This window comes from Phyllostomus discolor, chromosome 9 (assembly GCF_004126475.2).
Source record: "Phyllostomus discolor isolate MPI-MPIP mPhyDis1 chromosome 9, mPhyDis1.pri.v3, whole genome shotgun sequence".
NCBI classification, from domain to species: domain Eukaryota; kingdom Metazoa; phylum Chordata; class Mammalia; order Chiroptera; family Phyllostomidae; genus Phyllostomus; species Phyllostomus discolor.
Window position 1 is genome coordinate 8,572,329 of NC_040911.2, and position 17,351 is coordinate 8,589,679.

General features: G+C 50.2%; 1 protein-coding gene across 1 annotated transcript in view; it reads right to left on the reverse strand.

Moving 5' to 3' along the window:
* Window positions 1-17,351, reverse strand: part of ZCCHC2 (zinc finger CCHC-type containing 2) — a 46,994-nt gene that overhangs the window by 19,286 nt on the left and 10,357 nt on the right. Inside the window, exons 2-6 of the mRNA XM_028524947.2 lie at window positions 14,330-14,441; window positions 12,152-12,228; window positions 9,686-9,757; window positions 5,301-5,413; window positions 470-564 (exon numbers count right to left, since the gene is read on the reverse strand). Of these exons, the coding sequence (XP_028380748.1) occupies window positions 470-564; window positions 5,301-5,413; window positions 9,686-9,757; window positions 12,152-12,228; window positions 14,330-14,441 (469 nt within the window). The remainder of the gene's footprint in view (window positions 1-469; window positions 565-5,300; window positions 5,414-9,685; window positions 9,758-12,151; window positions 12,229-14,329; window positions 14,442-17,351) is intronic.

A 17,351-nucleotide genomic window follows, 5' to 3' on the forward strand; every position in this document is an offset into this window, starting at 1 on the left:
GAACGGAAGGCGTCCTTTGTCTGGGGCTGCTCGGCCTTTAAACGATTGCATCAGAAGAGGAAAAACGGAAAGAACAAGGCCAAGGTTTGCAGCCTGGGAGGCTGAGAGTTCACCCCTCTGGGGGGGGGGTGGTGGTGGTGGCAGACCATAGGGTGCGTTGCACACCGTGGCCCCTCCACAACCTGTCGGCGGGGTGTGCCATGGAACCTGGGCGTCCTGCAGGCCGGCGTGTGTGAGAGGCTCAGCCCTGGCCTCCCCGGGGCCATCTGTTTCGTGACTTTAGTTTCAGACGTCATTTTCTGTAGAACTGCAGTGTAAAATTCACTCGAAAACTACCCATGTTTCTTCATGGTATGCCTCTGCTCTGGGACTGCAACTGCAGTGACCCCCAGCCCAAGACGGCACGGCAAAGCGAGAAACCCAGGCAGGAAAGCCACGGCCGAGCGCAGACGGAGGGGCGGGGGCTTACTGAGGCAGTGTCGAGGGTCTGACGGGATGGACTGGAAAAAGCTGTGCACTTTCTGACTCTGCAGAAAAGCTTGGGATGAAGTTGCAAATAGCTGCCTGTGTGTAAAAAGAAAAGAGATACGTTAAATTCATGTCATATAAATACACAAAAGTCAGAGTTCAGACTGTAAAGCAAACTTAGGTGGTAGTTTAATTCAGGTATATAAAAATAAATTGTTTTCCTAAGGAACAGAATATTATTTTCTAATGTATTTCCCATAGGAGGAAATGAATAAAACTCAACATCTGCAAGAATCTAATAAACAAGTTTATTTTTAATTTTATATAACATAATCATAAGGTTTGGATCATAAGGCAAAAACCGTATACTGTTTCAGCCTTTTGTCCAAGTGGTCCAGCCACCCTGATCAGAAAAGGAAGTGGAATCTCTTTGCTCCTTCTCATGGGGAAAGCTCCCGTACCCTGAACAGAGGAGGCGGGGCGGTCTGGGGGTCAGGCTAGTTACAGGCACTGCTGCATCCTGACGCACAGCTACGGGACGATTCACCTCAGTGGGCATCACACCACGGTTCTCAGCTCGCATCTCTGCAAACCAACTTTCCTCATATTTTATTAACATCATTAAAAGATTCCAGCTGGAGGTCTTTCCTACGAAGAGGGGCAGAGTGACAGTTCAGTCTAACGGAAAGTTTACTCATGGGCCTGAATGCCAGCTCAGCCACTTAAAAGCCGAACAACCTTGCACAAGCCCTTTGGCTTCAATTTCCTCACAGGGAGACCCCCAGCTCTTCAAGGTTCTCCAGCTCTTCAAGGACACTCGCAAAGATAAGAGGGGAATGGAGGGAGAAAGAGAGGGAGAGAAACATCAATGTGTGGTTGCCGTTTGCACGCCCCCTACTAGGGACCTGGCCCACAACCCAGGCATGTGCCTTGACTAGGATTCGAAGTGGCGACCCTTTGGTTTGTAGGGTGGTGCTCAATCCGCTGAGCCACACCAGCCTGGGCAAAAAAAAATGCATAATTTTTGACCAGACAATTCTAGAAATTTCTCCTACAGATAAATGTATCAAATGTGTTATGAAACATTAATGCAGACCTTCACTGTATATTATTTGCATAGTTTTAAAGTACTTAGAAACAACCAAAGTGGCCATAAAATATACTAATTGGGTGGCGACTAAAAGTGGAATACTATGTAGCAAATAAAAACTGAGGAAGCAATCTTTTTACAGGTACTGACCGGTTACCATTTCCAGTATACATATTTAAAGAAAAGAGTAAATGTCAGACAAGTGCACGGGATAACTGCACAGTAAAGGCAACACAAATACATAATTTCAAGGGTGTATGCACACACAGAAAACTTCTGAACAGTTACATGGGACCTTTAATGAAAGCTTCTTCTAGTGACTAGATTTAGAGACTTTTCACGTTCCACCTCCCTCTGCATTCGCCACAGACAGCTCGAACAACACCTTTATGGCGAAGAGTCTAGCTTCTCTCTCTCTCTATCTCTCACACGCACGCGCATACACACACACGAAGATCAATGCTGTGGAGACCCCTAAAAGCTACAACAAGGCATCAGACAGACCTCTTAATTGTGGTCTTGGCCAAGAGCCTAGGTTCTGAAAGTGGCTCCACGTGGAATATTTTCTCCTTCTGAAAACCTCCAACTCACAGAAAAGCCGCCAATGTAGTAAAAGGGGTGTTTTCCCCTGGACCATGAACAGCCGACCTCGGACGTGCAGCACCTGGGAGGACGTCAGCAGCTCCAACAGGGACACTGCCCTACAGTCAGCACCCGGACACCGGCGCGGGTGACTGACGCCCTCCTCCTCCTCCGCAGACCCCACTTCCGTTTCGCCCCTTGACCCTGCAGTCCCTCTGGACCGCACTGGCCCAGGTCAGACCCTGTGCAGTACCACAGCCGGCTAGCTCCCCAGCCTCCCTGACGCCGCTGGCTTTAGGCGCCGGCCCAGGCCTGCGTTGAATGGTCCCGTTTGGGTGTGCCCGCGTTTCCCGGTGATGAGATCCCAGGCAGGCATATCACAGGACGGAGGAGGTCGTGCTCTCTCACTGCAGCCTAGGGTGCGGCGGGCGACCCTGACTGACCCCACTCATCGAGTTCACAGGACTGGACTACGGTGGCTTTGCCAGGCTTCTCCACCCGGCTTCTCCACCCTTCTTCATCACCCTTCTCCTTTGTTATTTATTTCAGAATGGACGCACGATCGCCTGTTCTTCAATGTTCCTGTTATCTATTCTGATGTTCGACCTGACCGCTAGAAGCCCCTTCAGGCTGGCCGTGTGTCCTTCCGCCCCAGCCCCGCCGTCCTTTGCGCACTTCCTTGCTGGCTGGCATCACAGGCTCACCTCGTACCTTCCCCGCCCCAGCCCTGCCATCAGCTCTTCCTCCACGGGGCCAGTTCCGCTCAGTGGGGAAGGATGGCCCCAGTCTCCCCGGTACGCCCACTGCTACTGGAGTGTGGCTGCTTCCAGACCCTTTCAGTGCAAAACATCAAATCACCCAGGGGACTCAGGCCCTCTACAGCCCAGATTTGGGGCCCTGCAACTTTTGGCTTTTCCCCAAACTAAATTCACCTTTGAAAGGGAGGAGATCTCAGACCATTGAAAAGATTCAGGGAAATACAACAGGGCATGGTGGCGATGGTGACTGGGAAAGCTGTGTGAAGTCCCAATGTGCCTGCTTTGAAGGGGACTGAGGCGTCATTGTCCTATGTACAGTGTGTCTTGTATCTTGTATCTTCTTCAATAAATGTCTCTAGTTTTCATATGACATGGCTGGATACCTCGTACACTGACAATCATGAGTTTGCACCAACATCTTCAATTCTGATGAGACACTCCAAGGTTCATTCCGGCTTCCTCCTTTTCCACACCATGACTCTTTTCTCCAACAGAGAGAACACTGGTTCTCACTCCTGCGACATCTACTAGTTAGGCCAATCTCCCTGCAGCAACTTACCTCCCACTGCCAGTGCTGCTCCCTCTCAACCTCAGTACAGGGTTCCCCTGACCCCACTTGGGCTCCGAGGCCCTCCGGGGCCACCCCGCACGTGTCTGCCCTTGGAGCCATGGCGCCAGGCTGGCTCCCACCGCCATCGCTGTGAGTTCCTCAGGGTTCCCGTCTCCAGGTCGTTAGGTCACACCCCCGAACCTGACACTGCTGCCCACCCCGCCCGGTCCTGCTGAATGGCTTTAGGGCGTAACTGTTCAGGGGGGACAGGAGAAAAGGGGACGGGAGCTGACAGTGACTCTGTTACTACTCACATCAAAATGAACTCTAGAAGGCTCAGAGGTTTACATGCAACAAAGAAAACACAAAATTTATAATCTGTGTATGAGAAAACTTCCCAAGGACCACATAATACCTAGAAACCATGAAAGTCAGAAATCTGAGCGCTCAAAAATCAAATTTTTGTGTGATGTAAGAAAGGAAATACACTATAATCAAAGTGAAGACAAATCTCAAGTTCGGAAAAATGAGTCTCACAGAGAACGCGGGCACCGGCATCGCAAGGCCTAAACTGCAGCTCCCAGTGCCCCTAAAGTGCATACGAAACAAGCTCTAAAAGAACCGTTTGAGCTGGAGAACAACCATCTGCGAACATGGAAGAGTATTTTAAACTGCACCAGGAGTAGGAAAAAGCCCGATCTACCAGCTCTCCCTGAACGGTGAAGCGCTAACGACTAACAACACGCGACCCTGGCACAGGAACGACAGGCCAACGGGGGAGAAGCCCAGCCGTGTTCCCTGCCTAAGAACGCAGGGCGAAGACCCACACGGGAAATCATTAATTTAGGGAAGCACCAGTCCATCGTTTGGAAGCAGAGATAAACTGAGATCCGCACGTTTCCTTAATTCCCGGACCTGAACTGCGGGAAGGATCTTCAACGATCACACCGACAGACGGACAGCGCTGCGGTCTGTGCGGCTCCCGTCCCAGCCGGGTTCCGACCCCGCCCGGCCGCCCGGCCGCCCGGCCGCCCCGAGCCGCTGTCTGCACACCCCACACCGGTATTTTCAGCCGCTTCTGCTCTCAGACAGCTGGCCCACACCCGCAGTCTGCCCCTTCCTTAGCACGTCTCTTGCTCTAGAAGAAAGTCATTAGGCAAGAGGTTCCCTCAACTTCGCACCGTGAAACAAGTACATTTACCTACGTGCACATCCACCTGCCTGCGTAAGGACCTCGTGCCACCCATGATCCCTGCCTCCACGCCCCCCACCCCTCCCTCCAACTTCACCCCTGCCTCTCTCTCCAGGCACTCGGGATGCTTCGGGAGCTAGCCCTGGGCAGGGCTCGTGCTCCCAACCCCTGTGGGCAGCACAGGCAACACTCAACTCGCCTGCACTGCCTTCTCCGATAACCTTCAGCCTCACAAGGGCCGTGCCCGCACCCCCCGCTGTGCTGACCCACCCGTGTCCCGGGAGCAGGCGCCCAGGAAGTGGCGTTTCCTTCACCTTCACACCCACGGGCCTAATCTTACCTGACAACTTAGAACAACACAAACACCTCCCACAGCTGAGCTCTTGGACAAGGGCCTCTTTCAGTAAACACTTCCTGGGGAAAAGGGGTTGCACCGAGTGCCCACAGGGACTTCTGATCTGGGAGAGGTGGGGCGCACAGCAGGGGAAGAGCTAGTGCGGTGTCTGACTGTGAGCCCGGACCTGGACACCGCACGGAGGAAGAGTCCACCCCAGAAAGTCCTCCAGAAAGAGAGCCCCTGGGCTCTGCCTCTCGAGGCCTGCGGCCGGCCGGCCAGCCATCAGCCTGGGCCCCCGCGGGGGCCGCGCCTGCTGACAGTACCTTAGGACGGGCTCTAGGTCGGGATGCCGCCGTTCCTCTCGCTTCAGCGCGCCCTGATTCAGGGCTCTGAGGATGGTCGTGTCAAAAGCCTCTGAAGACAACTCCTTGGGAAGCTGGAGGAGAAAAAGCACAGGCCAGTGTTAAGTTTCCCGCTTGCGGGCAGGTGCGTGTGCTACAAACTACGGGCCTGAGCGGTGGACGGACGCCTCCCGCCCGGTCAGCGCGCCCCCAACGCGGCCCCGTTCCCCAGCTCCACACGCGGGTGCGTCCACACGGACACACGCCGCCCGCCTTCCGGGCAGTGCCCGGGGCTTCCCCAGGAGCAGGGGCGGCAGCAGCGCTCAGCATGCTTCTGGGGCCGCTGGCACCGACCTGGCGCTTGAGCTGGCACCCGCCACGCTGGAGGGACCCCGCACCAAGGCTCTTTAGTTCAGAGGAGCATTGTGCACAGCACAGCCAGTGCCATTTTTATCCCCAAACAGTATTCCAAAAAGTGTTCTCTTGCCTTTCCAGTCATCACTTCCATGCCCCCTTCCCCACGGAGTCTCGGGCAACATCAGGTCGCCAGACACAATATGAAGAGCTGGGTGTGAAAAATGGGGCGGAAACTCTTACTCTAACTTACATTTTAAAAAAGAAACTCTAATTAAAGCTTTAGTAACCTTTTCCTCAACGTGATGGAGGCAGCCTCGGAGCAATGTACAAGAAACCACAAAAAAAAAACCATCACTTGCCAAGAAAATTTTTTAACTAAAAACAAAATTTTAAGACATTATATTTAGTAACCAGTTTACTTTTTCAAATTCTTTGTAATAATTCTCTATAAAACTAACTTTCCAAGCCTTTTGAGAATTCAAAGTTTTACATTTGACTTTTGATAACTAGTCTTTGCAACTCACTCCTAAATTACTGGCACTCCCATTAAAATTCAGAGGAGAACCATTAACACAGTATCTAAGGAGACCCAGGAATACAACGACCTACACGAAGGGTCGGTTTACATATTGATCTTTAATCGGAGAAGCCACAGTAAGCATTCTTCTGCCAGATCAGAATTTCGAGTCAGCAATGCAGAAGTGGAAAGGCAACAAAGGCAGCAGAGGGCAGTATTCATGCTAGGCAGAGTGAGACGGTGGAGTCGGGGTGTTCCGTGAGGATGAAGCTCCTGGTTCTTTATTCATCTGCTGAGGTGGAAGGCTCTGCCCGCACCCCGCACACCACCGGGCCCTCTGACCACCACCAGGAACAAACACACGTTCTGATTCTGCACGTTTTCCACAGGAATGACGCGTCATGTCAGTATTTACATTTTGATGTGACTACTCTGATAGACTTAGGACACTGGGCATACAGTGCCCCCACTTTAAGCACGATTCCTCCCGAACATCTGCACCCAGCCTCAGGAAACCAGCTTCGTGGAGTCTGTTCCCACCACCAAACTGCTGGGGGCTTTTCTGAACCCAGGAAGGTGGGGGCACATGGGCCCCACCCCCCACACCACGGCTGTTCGCGTGACTGGGCAGGGTGTGGTTGTATGGCCAGAGATTTGCAACCTGATTTACTTCCCAATGGGTTTTATCTTTCATTCCCAGAGACTGTTTCCAGTTCTAGAGGAAGGTGTATTTGCTAAGAATATAGCTTTAAATTGTGTCTCTTCTAGTCACTGTTCTGGATCCCTGCCCCAGGTCTTCACTCCAGCACCCCCAGCCTCCCACCCATGGAGCCCTGGCTCAGCCTCAGCACATACTCAGAGTGCTGGAAGGTTCACACCTTGCTCTCACAAGCTTTTCTTCAAAACAAAACAAAACAAAACAAAAAACACGGAGGCCTAACAGAGAACCAACCCCCTCCAAGGCTCCATCACAATTTCGCTTCTGTGACTCCTTGCTCATTCATTCCGCCAACAAACCCCCAGCTGCCCCAGGGGCTGTGGCAGGCACTGCGGGGACGGTGGTGCACGAAGACACAGAGCTCCGCCGCCGTGGGGCTCCCACACAGCCACGCCGAACACCAGACGCCAGACGGGGTGTCAGACGGTCGCTAGGGAGCAGCCGGCGAAGGGGGCTGGGAGGGCGCAGAGGGCAGAGGCTGCTGGTTACGGGGAACGAGAATGTGGACGCGCTGCCCTCGAACTCTCTCTCCTGCAGCCCAGCACACCAGAACTTCAACTCGAGACCAGCTGCACAAGTTAGAACGTGCAGGTTGTCAAGAGAACGGTTTTTGCTCTTAACGTTTGTAGCTGACTTTAAAAGAAAGGTAAAAAATAAAAAGCTATATGGTAAACTTGAAAGTGTACTTGAAGTAGGCAATAAATTTCTAGAAGTACACAATGTTGCCAATTACTTTATGTAACCTGATAAGGCATTTGTCCTAATTTAGAAAAATACTATATTCAAGAACCTTGGCTAAGCAGGGGGATTAATTAGTCACCATGACCCTGAAAAGTAAATTACTTATTTGGGGCTATATTTTTTCAAGCCCCTAAGAAAATGAAATGTATTAAGACAAACCGCCACCGAAGCTTCGGGAGGCCCAGTGGGAGGGGCTCTGCCCAGGCGCCCGGCTCCACGCTGGGGGCCGGTCTCGTGCTGGAGCGCACAGGGGGGCAGGCGAGTGGCAGCCCCGCTCCCTCTGGGTGGGGGCCAGCGCAACAGCGGCACTGCCGGGCTCCACCACGCCCGCCTCCACCCACACTGCTTACGCATACTTTAATGTTCCTGGTACTTAGTTCAGCCTTGGCTCTCTGTGGCCCACAACCCACCCTCCACCCTCCAGCACCAGAGCCCGGGCCCAGAAAGGGCAACAGGAGACAGGAACGTGAAGCACACTGCCAACCCACACGAGCCTGCTCCTGAGTACGCCTGCCCTGAACTCTGAAAAATGTATTGTCGAGAGAGAAAAGTCACAAATAGGCAGAAGAGGATTTGAAATGCGTGTGTGGGGTGGGTTGGGGGCACCCTTCCTTCCTTGCTCCTCAGTAGGCAGAACACCAGCCAGGAGAGACTCTCTCCCAGGGGTGGCTGCAGAGGGCCCCCACCGTGGCCGACAGGGCTCCCCCTCCCCCGTCCCTCCCCCACTGCCCCTCCTCCCTGCGGTCTGAGGCCAACATGTCACGTGCATATGACCTCTCACAACTCGAAATTCACAACCCCCCATCTTTACACGCAGTCAGGTCACCAGAGAGTCAGGTGAAAACAGCCACGGGAAATGCAAATGTTCCAGTCGTCCCAGAGTGCTCCCCCCACCCCCCGTGGGGACGGCACGGTAACCCGCGGGCCGGCGCCCCCCGTGCCGCACACAGCTGGGCAAGCTGCACACAAACGTCCTCTCGGCTGTACAAGCGGACAGAGACCCGTGGGACCCAGGAGAGCAGGTGCATGGTGACGAGCACACAGCTGAAACACCAGCACTGTCCTGGGAACTTCGTGGGTTACTGGCTCAGTAAATCTGTCCCTCCTCTACCTCAAAGTTAGTCATTGAGCTGGGAATGTTTCCTGCTTCTGGACTTTGTTTCAGCTCCATGGTAACAATACATTCTAAAATGTCTGCTTATTGAGAAACGGTAATTTGTTGGTTAACCATTTAAACCTATTCCCTTATTTTAATATTTGTCTCTACCCACATGCTTTCCTACAAAATAAAACTAGTATAAAAGAAACAGAAGTGAGTTTGAACAGAATGATCTAAGACACCGTTCACCTCTGTAAGTCTGTAAGATGTTTCCATTAGCCCTTATTCTCAACACTTGGGAAATCCCACCCTCGCAGGGAGCCGAGGACGACCCGGACCTCACAGGAACAAACGAGATGTGCTTAAGGAAGCCCATAGAGGGAGCCGGAGAGCTGTCAGGTGGGAGAGCCACGGCCAAATGCCAAGGTGCCCTGCCCCAGCCTGCACACTCTTTCTTCGGATGGGCCCCTGCAAGCAGCCACCACCAACACAGGTCTCGGCGAGGAAGCAGAAGTAAGGTTCCATTAAAAAAAAAATGTTAAAAATCCTTTATCACATCCTTATATTGGTAATGTGAGGTAAGAATACTTATATTCAGAATAACATGACACTTTCTACAGCCAGCATTCATGGAGAGTTCTCCAACAGGTATATATGTTGTTGTTGTTTTTAATTTTTATTTTTTGATTCTAGAGAGAGAGGGAGAGGGAAGTCACTTTGCCATTCCACTTGCTGATGCACTCACTGGACATGTGCACCCCAATGGGGACGGGGCCCACAGCCCTGGCATTTTGGGGCGACGCTCTGACCACCTGAGCTGCCTGGCCCAGGCTGCATCTGTGTATTCTAATATTCCTGTATTTATGTTGATACAAAGGTTTTGGATTCTGTATATTATGTAAAAGTCATTTTAACAAAGAAATCTATACTTTTACCTTCAGTAGAAATTCCTGTAGTTCTTGGTAGGTTTTTGTTACTGTGGTAACTGAAAGATCAGACCAATTTACCTGATTTAAAAAAAAAACAAACACATATTACATGGTTACTTCTTAGGCGGGGAAGAGATGGAAAAAAGCCATGTGTAAAACAAAGAGCCTACTTAAATTGTACTAAGATGTTAACAACTAGAAATTTAAAGTTAATCTGGCATTGTCATCATTTCTTCAAGTTTTTAAAATTAACAGTCCACAGATATATTCTACTCAAAAAGATTTTTAGCAACTCCTTTCAAATCCCACGGTCTTCTTAAAAATCTGCTTTTAAAGATAGGTGACTATATTTTAGCGACTTTCCGGAAAGGAAAATGCCTCGCCCCGCTCTGTGAGGCTGCAGAACCCCACAATCGTGCTCCGACAGCACAGCCCCGCGCCCCGCACCCCGCGGGGGGCAGATGTCCCCCCTCCTGGAGCTCACGGAGCGGAGCGCGCCTTCTCCGGAGCAAGACCCAGGGCCGCCCGCCCTCCTCAGAGATGCCACGCTGCACTTTAATGGGGGTTTCTGAGGAGGTTTCATCTTCACCTCAATACTTTCAAATCTGTTAAGGTCTACAGGGCAGGCATGACCCGTTTGGAGAAACTAAAACTCAACTTAGATTTGACCCTAAGTAACCAAAGATAGCCAGAATGGAAATCTATCTGCCGCGTTAGCTCTTGGATACTTTTAATTTAGTGGACCTGACGGTGACTCACTAATAATTTCTACTTTATACTTGTCTGAGCTAAGTAAATACTTGAACTGTGCCAATATCTAAGGCCTATAAACTAATTGTATCATATTAATAATGAGTCAGACACGTAAAAATACAGTAAGGCCTCACTTAGCATCACCAGTAGGCACTGTGACTTAAATAAAACAACGTATGACAAGGCTGATTTCACCACAGGCTAACTGATATAAACAAGAGTTCAGTTCCTAGGGTATCCTATTACTTTTAATGGGCCGACATTAAGTGAAAAGTTATTATGCGAGGACCTACTGGACATACAGATTTTACCTAGCAACCCTCAAAGTGAACACCCATTAACTGACGTGTCTCTCAGATGAGTTCTAGTCACTCAAGTGCCTGTGAGGCAGCTACTGGTGTAGACACTGTCTCGGGGGCGGGGAAAGGGGACAAGGCAGCCGAAGGGGCCGCTGGCTGGGGTCAGGGTGCAGAGGACACAGCGCTCCGGAGAACAGAGCAGGGCGGGGCGCTGGCACAGGGAGAAGCAGGTCAGATGGGGACCATGAAGACCTCAGAGGAAGGGGCGCGAGAGCCCGTGTGAGAGCGGCAGGGGCAGCGGCTGTGCCGGGGCCTGCAGGCAGGTCGCTCCACAGCAGGAGGATGCAGACCTCAAGGAAGGCAGAGCAGAGCTCCGGCAGCACGAGGAGAGCTGGTGACACCGGATGCAGAGAGCGGGGCGTGGCTTATGCCACAAAGTCACTCAACTCAAGTGGAAAGTAGGGATGAGGACCTAAAATCTGCAGATTGAGGATATCCCTCCCATCAAGCAGAAGCCAGCATTCTGGAACTCATTCAGCAAGTGTACTCAGTGAGCCAGATGCGGCCGGTGACCAAGGATGAAGATCCCTGCTCCGCCACGAGACGATAGTCCACTGGGGAGAAAGAGCGCGTGGCCCAGATGTGAGAGCCTGAGGAAGGTGTGATGGCGGTGGCCCTCGGATGAATGACAACACGCCCTGTGGGAGAACAGGGGTGACTGCACGAGAAAGGCACAGTCACGTCTGGCAAGCAGCACCTCTGGGGAGGAACGGGAGGGAGACGCAGGGCGACTCGGCACCTCTCTGTCCGGTTCAAGGCCCGTGCAGCCTCGGAGGAAGGGACGGACCGGGAAGGCCGGCAGGGAGGAGTGAGGACGCCGTGGACAAGGGATCCACGTGACAGGGAACAGGCAAAGAGGAGACCTGGGCCCTCCCAGAGCTGGGCTCGAAGGATAATTAGAGCTGCTTGAAGGACAGATGACAGGAGAGCAATCAGAGATGAGAAGACAGGGCCACGGAGGCCAGGGAATAAAACCACGGAGAAAGAAAAAGAGGAGAAAAGTATCAGGGAGGCTAGCACAGGAAAAGACAAGGCCTGGGACCCTCCTTAAGAAGCACTGGTGAGAGTGCTCACTGTTACTCTGCAGAGACACATCTTACACCTGCCACCGAAGGCTGCTCCTTCTCTGCTGAAGGTGTCAGAGTCGTCTCGGGTGACGGCGCGGTCTAGGAAGCCCGGCCGCCACGCAGCACACGCTGAAAGCAGTGCATTCCCTCCGGTCAGACAAACGTATACATAGGTACAGCTTTTCTAAGTTAGCAAACCTGCCAGAAGTTTCTCCCAAGATCACTTGTCATTCCTTCCGAAAGATTATTTAACAGGACATAGGAGGTATCTTTTGTGGGTGAGAGTAGCTTACTTCGAAGGTGTACTCCCAATATCTGTCAGCCCTTTTTCTCTGGACTCCTCTCAACATTATCTTCTCAATGTGCACAGCTGAAAGAAAGAAAACAGGCTGACTCGTTCTACCGAGACCAGACATGCATTGCAGTTACCCGACGTGACGGACGCTACACGGTGAGCTACGCATCTTCACCTTTACTGTTGCCCTTCAGTCGTGAAATAAAGCAAAAAACAAAAAACAACAACAACCCCAGAAGCACAGCCAGGTGCCGTCCATCCAGAAGTGCTTCTTCTCTGTGCCCCTTCCGCATGCTGAGTGCCTACGTGGTTTCAGGCACTCTGCTAAGCACCAAAGATAAAAAAGATAAATAATAAAAAGGTGCCTGCGGTGAAGATTATTTCTGAGATGGTAATTCCGAAAGCTGTTTGTTATTCATATCACTACAAATACAGCACTTTAGATTCATTCAAAAGAAACAGCACTTAAATAATAATGAGGCTGGTAGTAATGAAGATGATACAGGTCTTAGGAAAGAAATTAGCAAAGTGACTCAACAGACTAGCATCACTGTTGGATTCAGGGGGCAGGAGATGGAGAAGAGGAGGAAGGGATTCACTTTGCCTGAGAGGAAGAAGTTAAAATAGATGAAGCAGAATACACAAAGTAACAAAAGTACGTAGGAAGAATTAAGGTTGTTATAGATCACGGAAGGTGGCCAATGAGAAAGCAAGAAACATAAGACACAGAAATTTGCTGGTAAACAGACCTTCATAATCAACTACGGGGATCTCATTACCAGTATTTGGTGACAGCTTTCCAAATATAGTGTTTGGTGGCCTGCTTCTGGGCCAGTCCCCCTTAGTGGGTGAGAAGTGTTGAGAATGGAGACAAACGAAAACCCCGACGCCAGGCGAGAAGCCTGTGACTCCTCAGAGCTCCCCCAGCATCCCCGAGGCCACAGTGGGGAAGGGGCGCCTGCTGCTTCCGAAAGCTTTTCTATCCAATTATGTAAAGGAGGACGCCACTGGACAAAGGCCATCTGAACCAGCACTCTGCGTGCAGAAGTATAACGCAGCCCCGCTTCTGCACGTCGGTGGGCTACACGGGGACGACTAGGGCGCCGCGGGACGTGGCTCTGTCTTCAGCCTGGACTTGGAGCTCTACCTGCCGTGATCTATCAGAATCCGGACGAGAGGACAGAGGGTGTGTGGTGAGGGATGGCTGATGATGCGAGAGCATCCTCCAACCTCAAAGGCTGGAACTAAAAAGCATGGATTCCATACATGTGTTTAAGAAATTAAGACTACGGAAAAGTTATACCACCTTAACTGCTTGCATTTTGATACACTTTAAAAATATTTGTATTTTTTTTAAAGGACCTTCATTGTAAAACCAAACTCTGCTTTAGGTGACTCGTGTCCAGTGAGCTTGGCTGAAGTGATTCAAGTGGTTGAATAATCTCGGATGGAAATGTGAACTTTTTTAAACATTCAACATTCATATCTACTTTTCCTCCTCTATGAGGAAAAATGCATTACACCAAAAGGACTATCCTTGGTACTAACTTGGACAAAACCATGTCCATTCAGGGCTGTGGTAACGGGGTGCGAGGCTTCTCGCCTGCCTCCCCCTCTTCCCAGGCCGACCAGGTGGCAGTCTACTTTTTCCATTTCCATTTTCCCCTCAACACAGGTAACGGACTCCCCAAATGCTAACGGAAGGTCCGAACTCATTTCTTCTCACGTAGCAAGGTCTTCTCATTCTCCCACCCCGGCCACCTTGAAAACTGCATCACTGTAGGAAGCACGGACTCCAGAAACTTCCCTCTCTTACAGCAAACTTCTGTAAGTTGCAAGTTCTTCCGCAGACACTGAGCAACCTCCTAGAGGTAAAGCCCTATTCTAAACACTTTGGAAACATGGTAAGGTCTTTGCCCTCCAGAGACAGGCAACCAGAGCCAAGACCACTGATGACAAGGCAGAGCCAAAAGCACCAGCCAGGACGGGCCATGCGCTGGGAAGCAGGAGCCCAGAGAGAGACTCAGGATCGGGGATGACTGGCACTGGAGCTACACGCGGGACCAGCAGGGCCTCTCCACTCCGGAAAGGCCAGGGAAGGGGTAGAGTAGCCACTGTAGAGAGCACCCTGCCACTTTCCACCAACAGATGCTTTAAGTTCAGAAACACAGCCTACCTTCTCGCTGGGCTCTGTGAGGCGCCGCAGTAAGTCCGTCATGAGGTATCGGGGCTTGTTCTATCAAACTGGCCTCGTTACTTTGCATGTAATCACCGTGAGCAGAGTCATTCTAGATCAGAAAAGGGGGCATGTGTTAATTGACTAGAAATAGAACATTCCATAAAAGCAAACCGGATTAAAGTCTTACACTTTTAATAGCAACCATTTTAATAGCAACTTTTAGAGATTAAATAGGTGACTACCAAGTAAGGGCAGAAAGGTACTAAGTTTCACAGCAGTAAGGAAAAGCAGTATCAACATTTATCTTCATGTAACAGTAATATTGTATCAATTATTCACTGGCCCCATTTTCTTAGGACACATCACCTACTACTACTCAAAACTGCCAGTGATGTCAATTCTAAACCAAAGTGAACCGGAACTGAAAAAACAAAGTAAGAGACGGTAACCCTTTATGCTAACCCACCATATGTAAAGGCCCTGGTATGTTTTACATTAATTATTATGTAGTTTTTATTGAATACTTGCTCTTAGGAACAATCTGACAAGATGCTCTGCTAAGGAAAAGTTCTACAAAATGTACCATCGATGCATGCCAAATCTTTCTAAACAAGAATGTGTGTGGGCAGTGAGTTTATCACTAACGTTAAACCACCCAACAGTAACCGGGTGCCTAATTGAGTTTGCTCAGCCAATCACTAGTGCCCTGGGGGTTGTTTTACTCCTGGCGGACCTGCTGCTTGAAGTAACACGCAGTATGCTGGTCTACACACAGCTCTCCGGGACTCAAGCGCTGTTACTATATTGTTTTATAACACTGTATTGTTACTGTAACCCTGGTTAAGACAAAAAAAAAAAAATGGTTCTTTGTCAAAACTCATACCATAGCCCCCTTCATGGTTAGAATCTTAAAACACTGCCTCAAACCCCAGATCACCTCAGTTTCAAGAACCAATTACAATTTTACAAATTTGTAATGAACAACATGCATTCATGTTTTAAAACTGCATAAAGAAACGAAGCAAACAGAACAGCCTCAACTCCCCAAGAACCCTAACGTAAAGCATTCGGTTCTGCTGCCCAACGCTGCGTCCCGGCCGGACCAGCAGTCTGAGCTGCCAGGGGCCGGTGCTGTTTCCGGGAACAAAGGGGCACGGGAGACGCTCTGGGGAGCTGGGCTCTGGCCCTGCACAGTAGAGTTTGTCTTCCTTGAGAAACCCAAGGAGATAAAGAGTGTCTGCACAGGACCACTAAGTGAGGGCGAGAGCACAGGCCTTGTAAGTCGAGCCCCAGCGTCTGAAACACTGAGCAGGACAGCCTGCCTGCACTGCTGTCCATCACGCCGATTTCTCAGAGCTGACTGCAGGAGCTGTTCTAACGGTAATGCAGTCGACGGGTATCCTAACCGGGACCATACTGTCTTTGCCACAAAGTAGTGAAAGCACATCGGCCTCACGCCAATGTTTAAGTGCTTTAAAAATCATTACAAATAAAGCACTATAACCTTCTCAAATAGTTGTGTTAATTGGAAGAGGTCTGGTTGACTAAGTCAACCATTTCCTACAGAATATTTTTCTGCCACATGCTTTACATGTGGCTCATCAGTTAAATATTACCCACACCTTCAAATAGAAATAAACGCAAAATATGGAAAAACCAATAGCTCCCAACAAGAAACGACAAACTCAAAACCACAATGGTACCACTTCACATCCACTGGGGTGGCTATTATCCAAAACACAGAAAACAAGCACTGGCGAGAAGGTGGGAAAACTGGAACCCTCGTGCACTGCTAGCGGGAATGGAAAACAGCGTGGCCACTACTGGAGACCGGCACAGCAGCTCGCTGAAAAAATGAAACAGAGAACCACCATACGATCCAGCGACTCCCCCTCTAGGTGTACACCCAGAAGAAATGAGACCAGACAGGTGACCTGTACACCAATGTTCTGAGCAGCACTACGCACAACAGCAGCCAAAGGAACAAACAAACACAATGTGGTGTGTGTGTGTGTGTGTGTGTGTACATCTGAATATTAGCCTTGAAAAGGAAGGAAGCTCTGACACAGGCTACAGCAGGGACGAACCTCGAGGACGTGACACTAAGTGAAATAAGGCAGACACAGAGGACAGATAACGTGTGATTCCACCTCTGTGCGGCCCCTAGAACAGTCACATTCACGGGGAAGGCCAATAGCGCGGGGCTGGAGACAGGGGAGCGAGGGGCGTTCACCTGATGGCCACAGAGCTCCAGTTGGGATGAAGGAGCTGCTCTGGCGACAGAGGGTGCTAACGGGTCGTACTGGGGTGTGAATGTACTTCATGCCACTAAATCATGCACAAGCAAAAAGGGTTAAAGTGGCAAATTTTACATTGCCTACGTTTTGCCACAATAAAATATAAAATTGTTGCCTCCACAAATATTATATTGAAGCTATTGTGAGAAAGTAGTTTGCTTCATAATAGAAATCACATTTTTAAAGCCTGCAGTTACTTTAAGGACATAATTCAGCAACTGAGAAAAGACTTCTCGTTTCATCAACCAGGGAGAAAAATGGAGTTTGATTCTATTCAAGGACCTAAGTCCATCAACACACGAAACACCTACTAATTAAGTTTTCTTTTCCACCCCAAGTTTCAAGCATGTCTCAATGCTATAAAATCACGCATACTACGTTTAGAAACCATTTACAAAATTTAAAATGTTATTAATTTTAACAAGAATTTAACCGAAGGCCTTTTGAGCAGCAGAGGTGAGAACCGTGGAACTGGCCGGCCCTCTCTGCACACCCGGCTCACGTGCTCTGCTCTGCTGTGAGCAGGGGGAAGGGCACTGCAGACCCTGGGAATTGCTGGGGTTTAATGGACTATCACACAGAGGAGTGATGCCCACTTTCTCCATTCAGCTCGGATTTCCATGCAAATGCAATAGGGATGACACGCGAGGGCTGGCATTTCACAAAGGCCGGCTCGATGAAAGTGCTGGACCAAATGAAAAGTGGGGAACTTTTCTCCACTT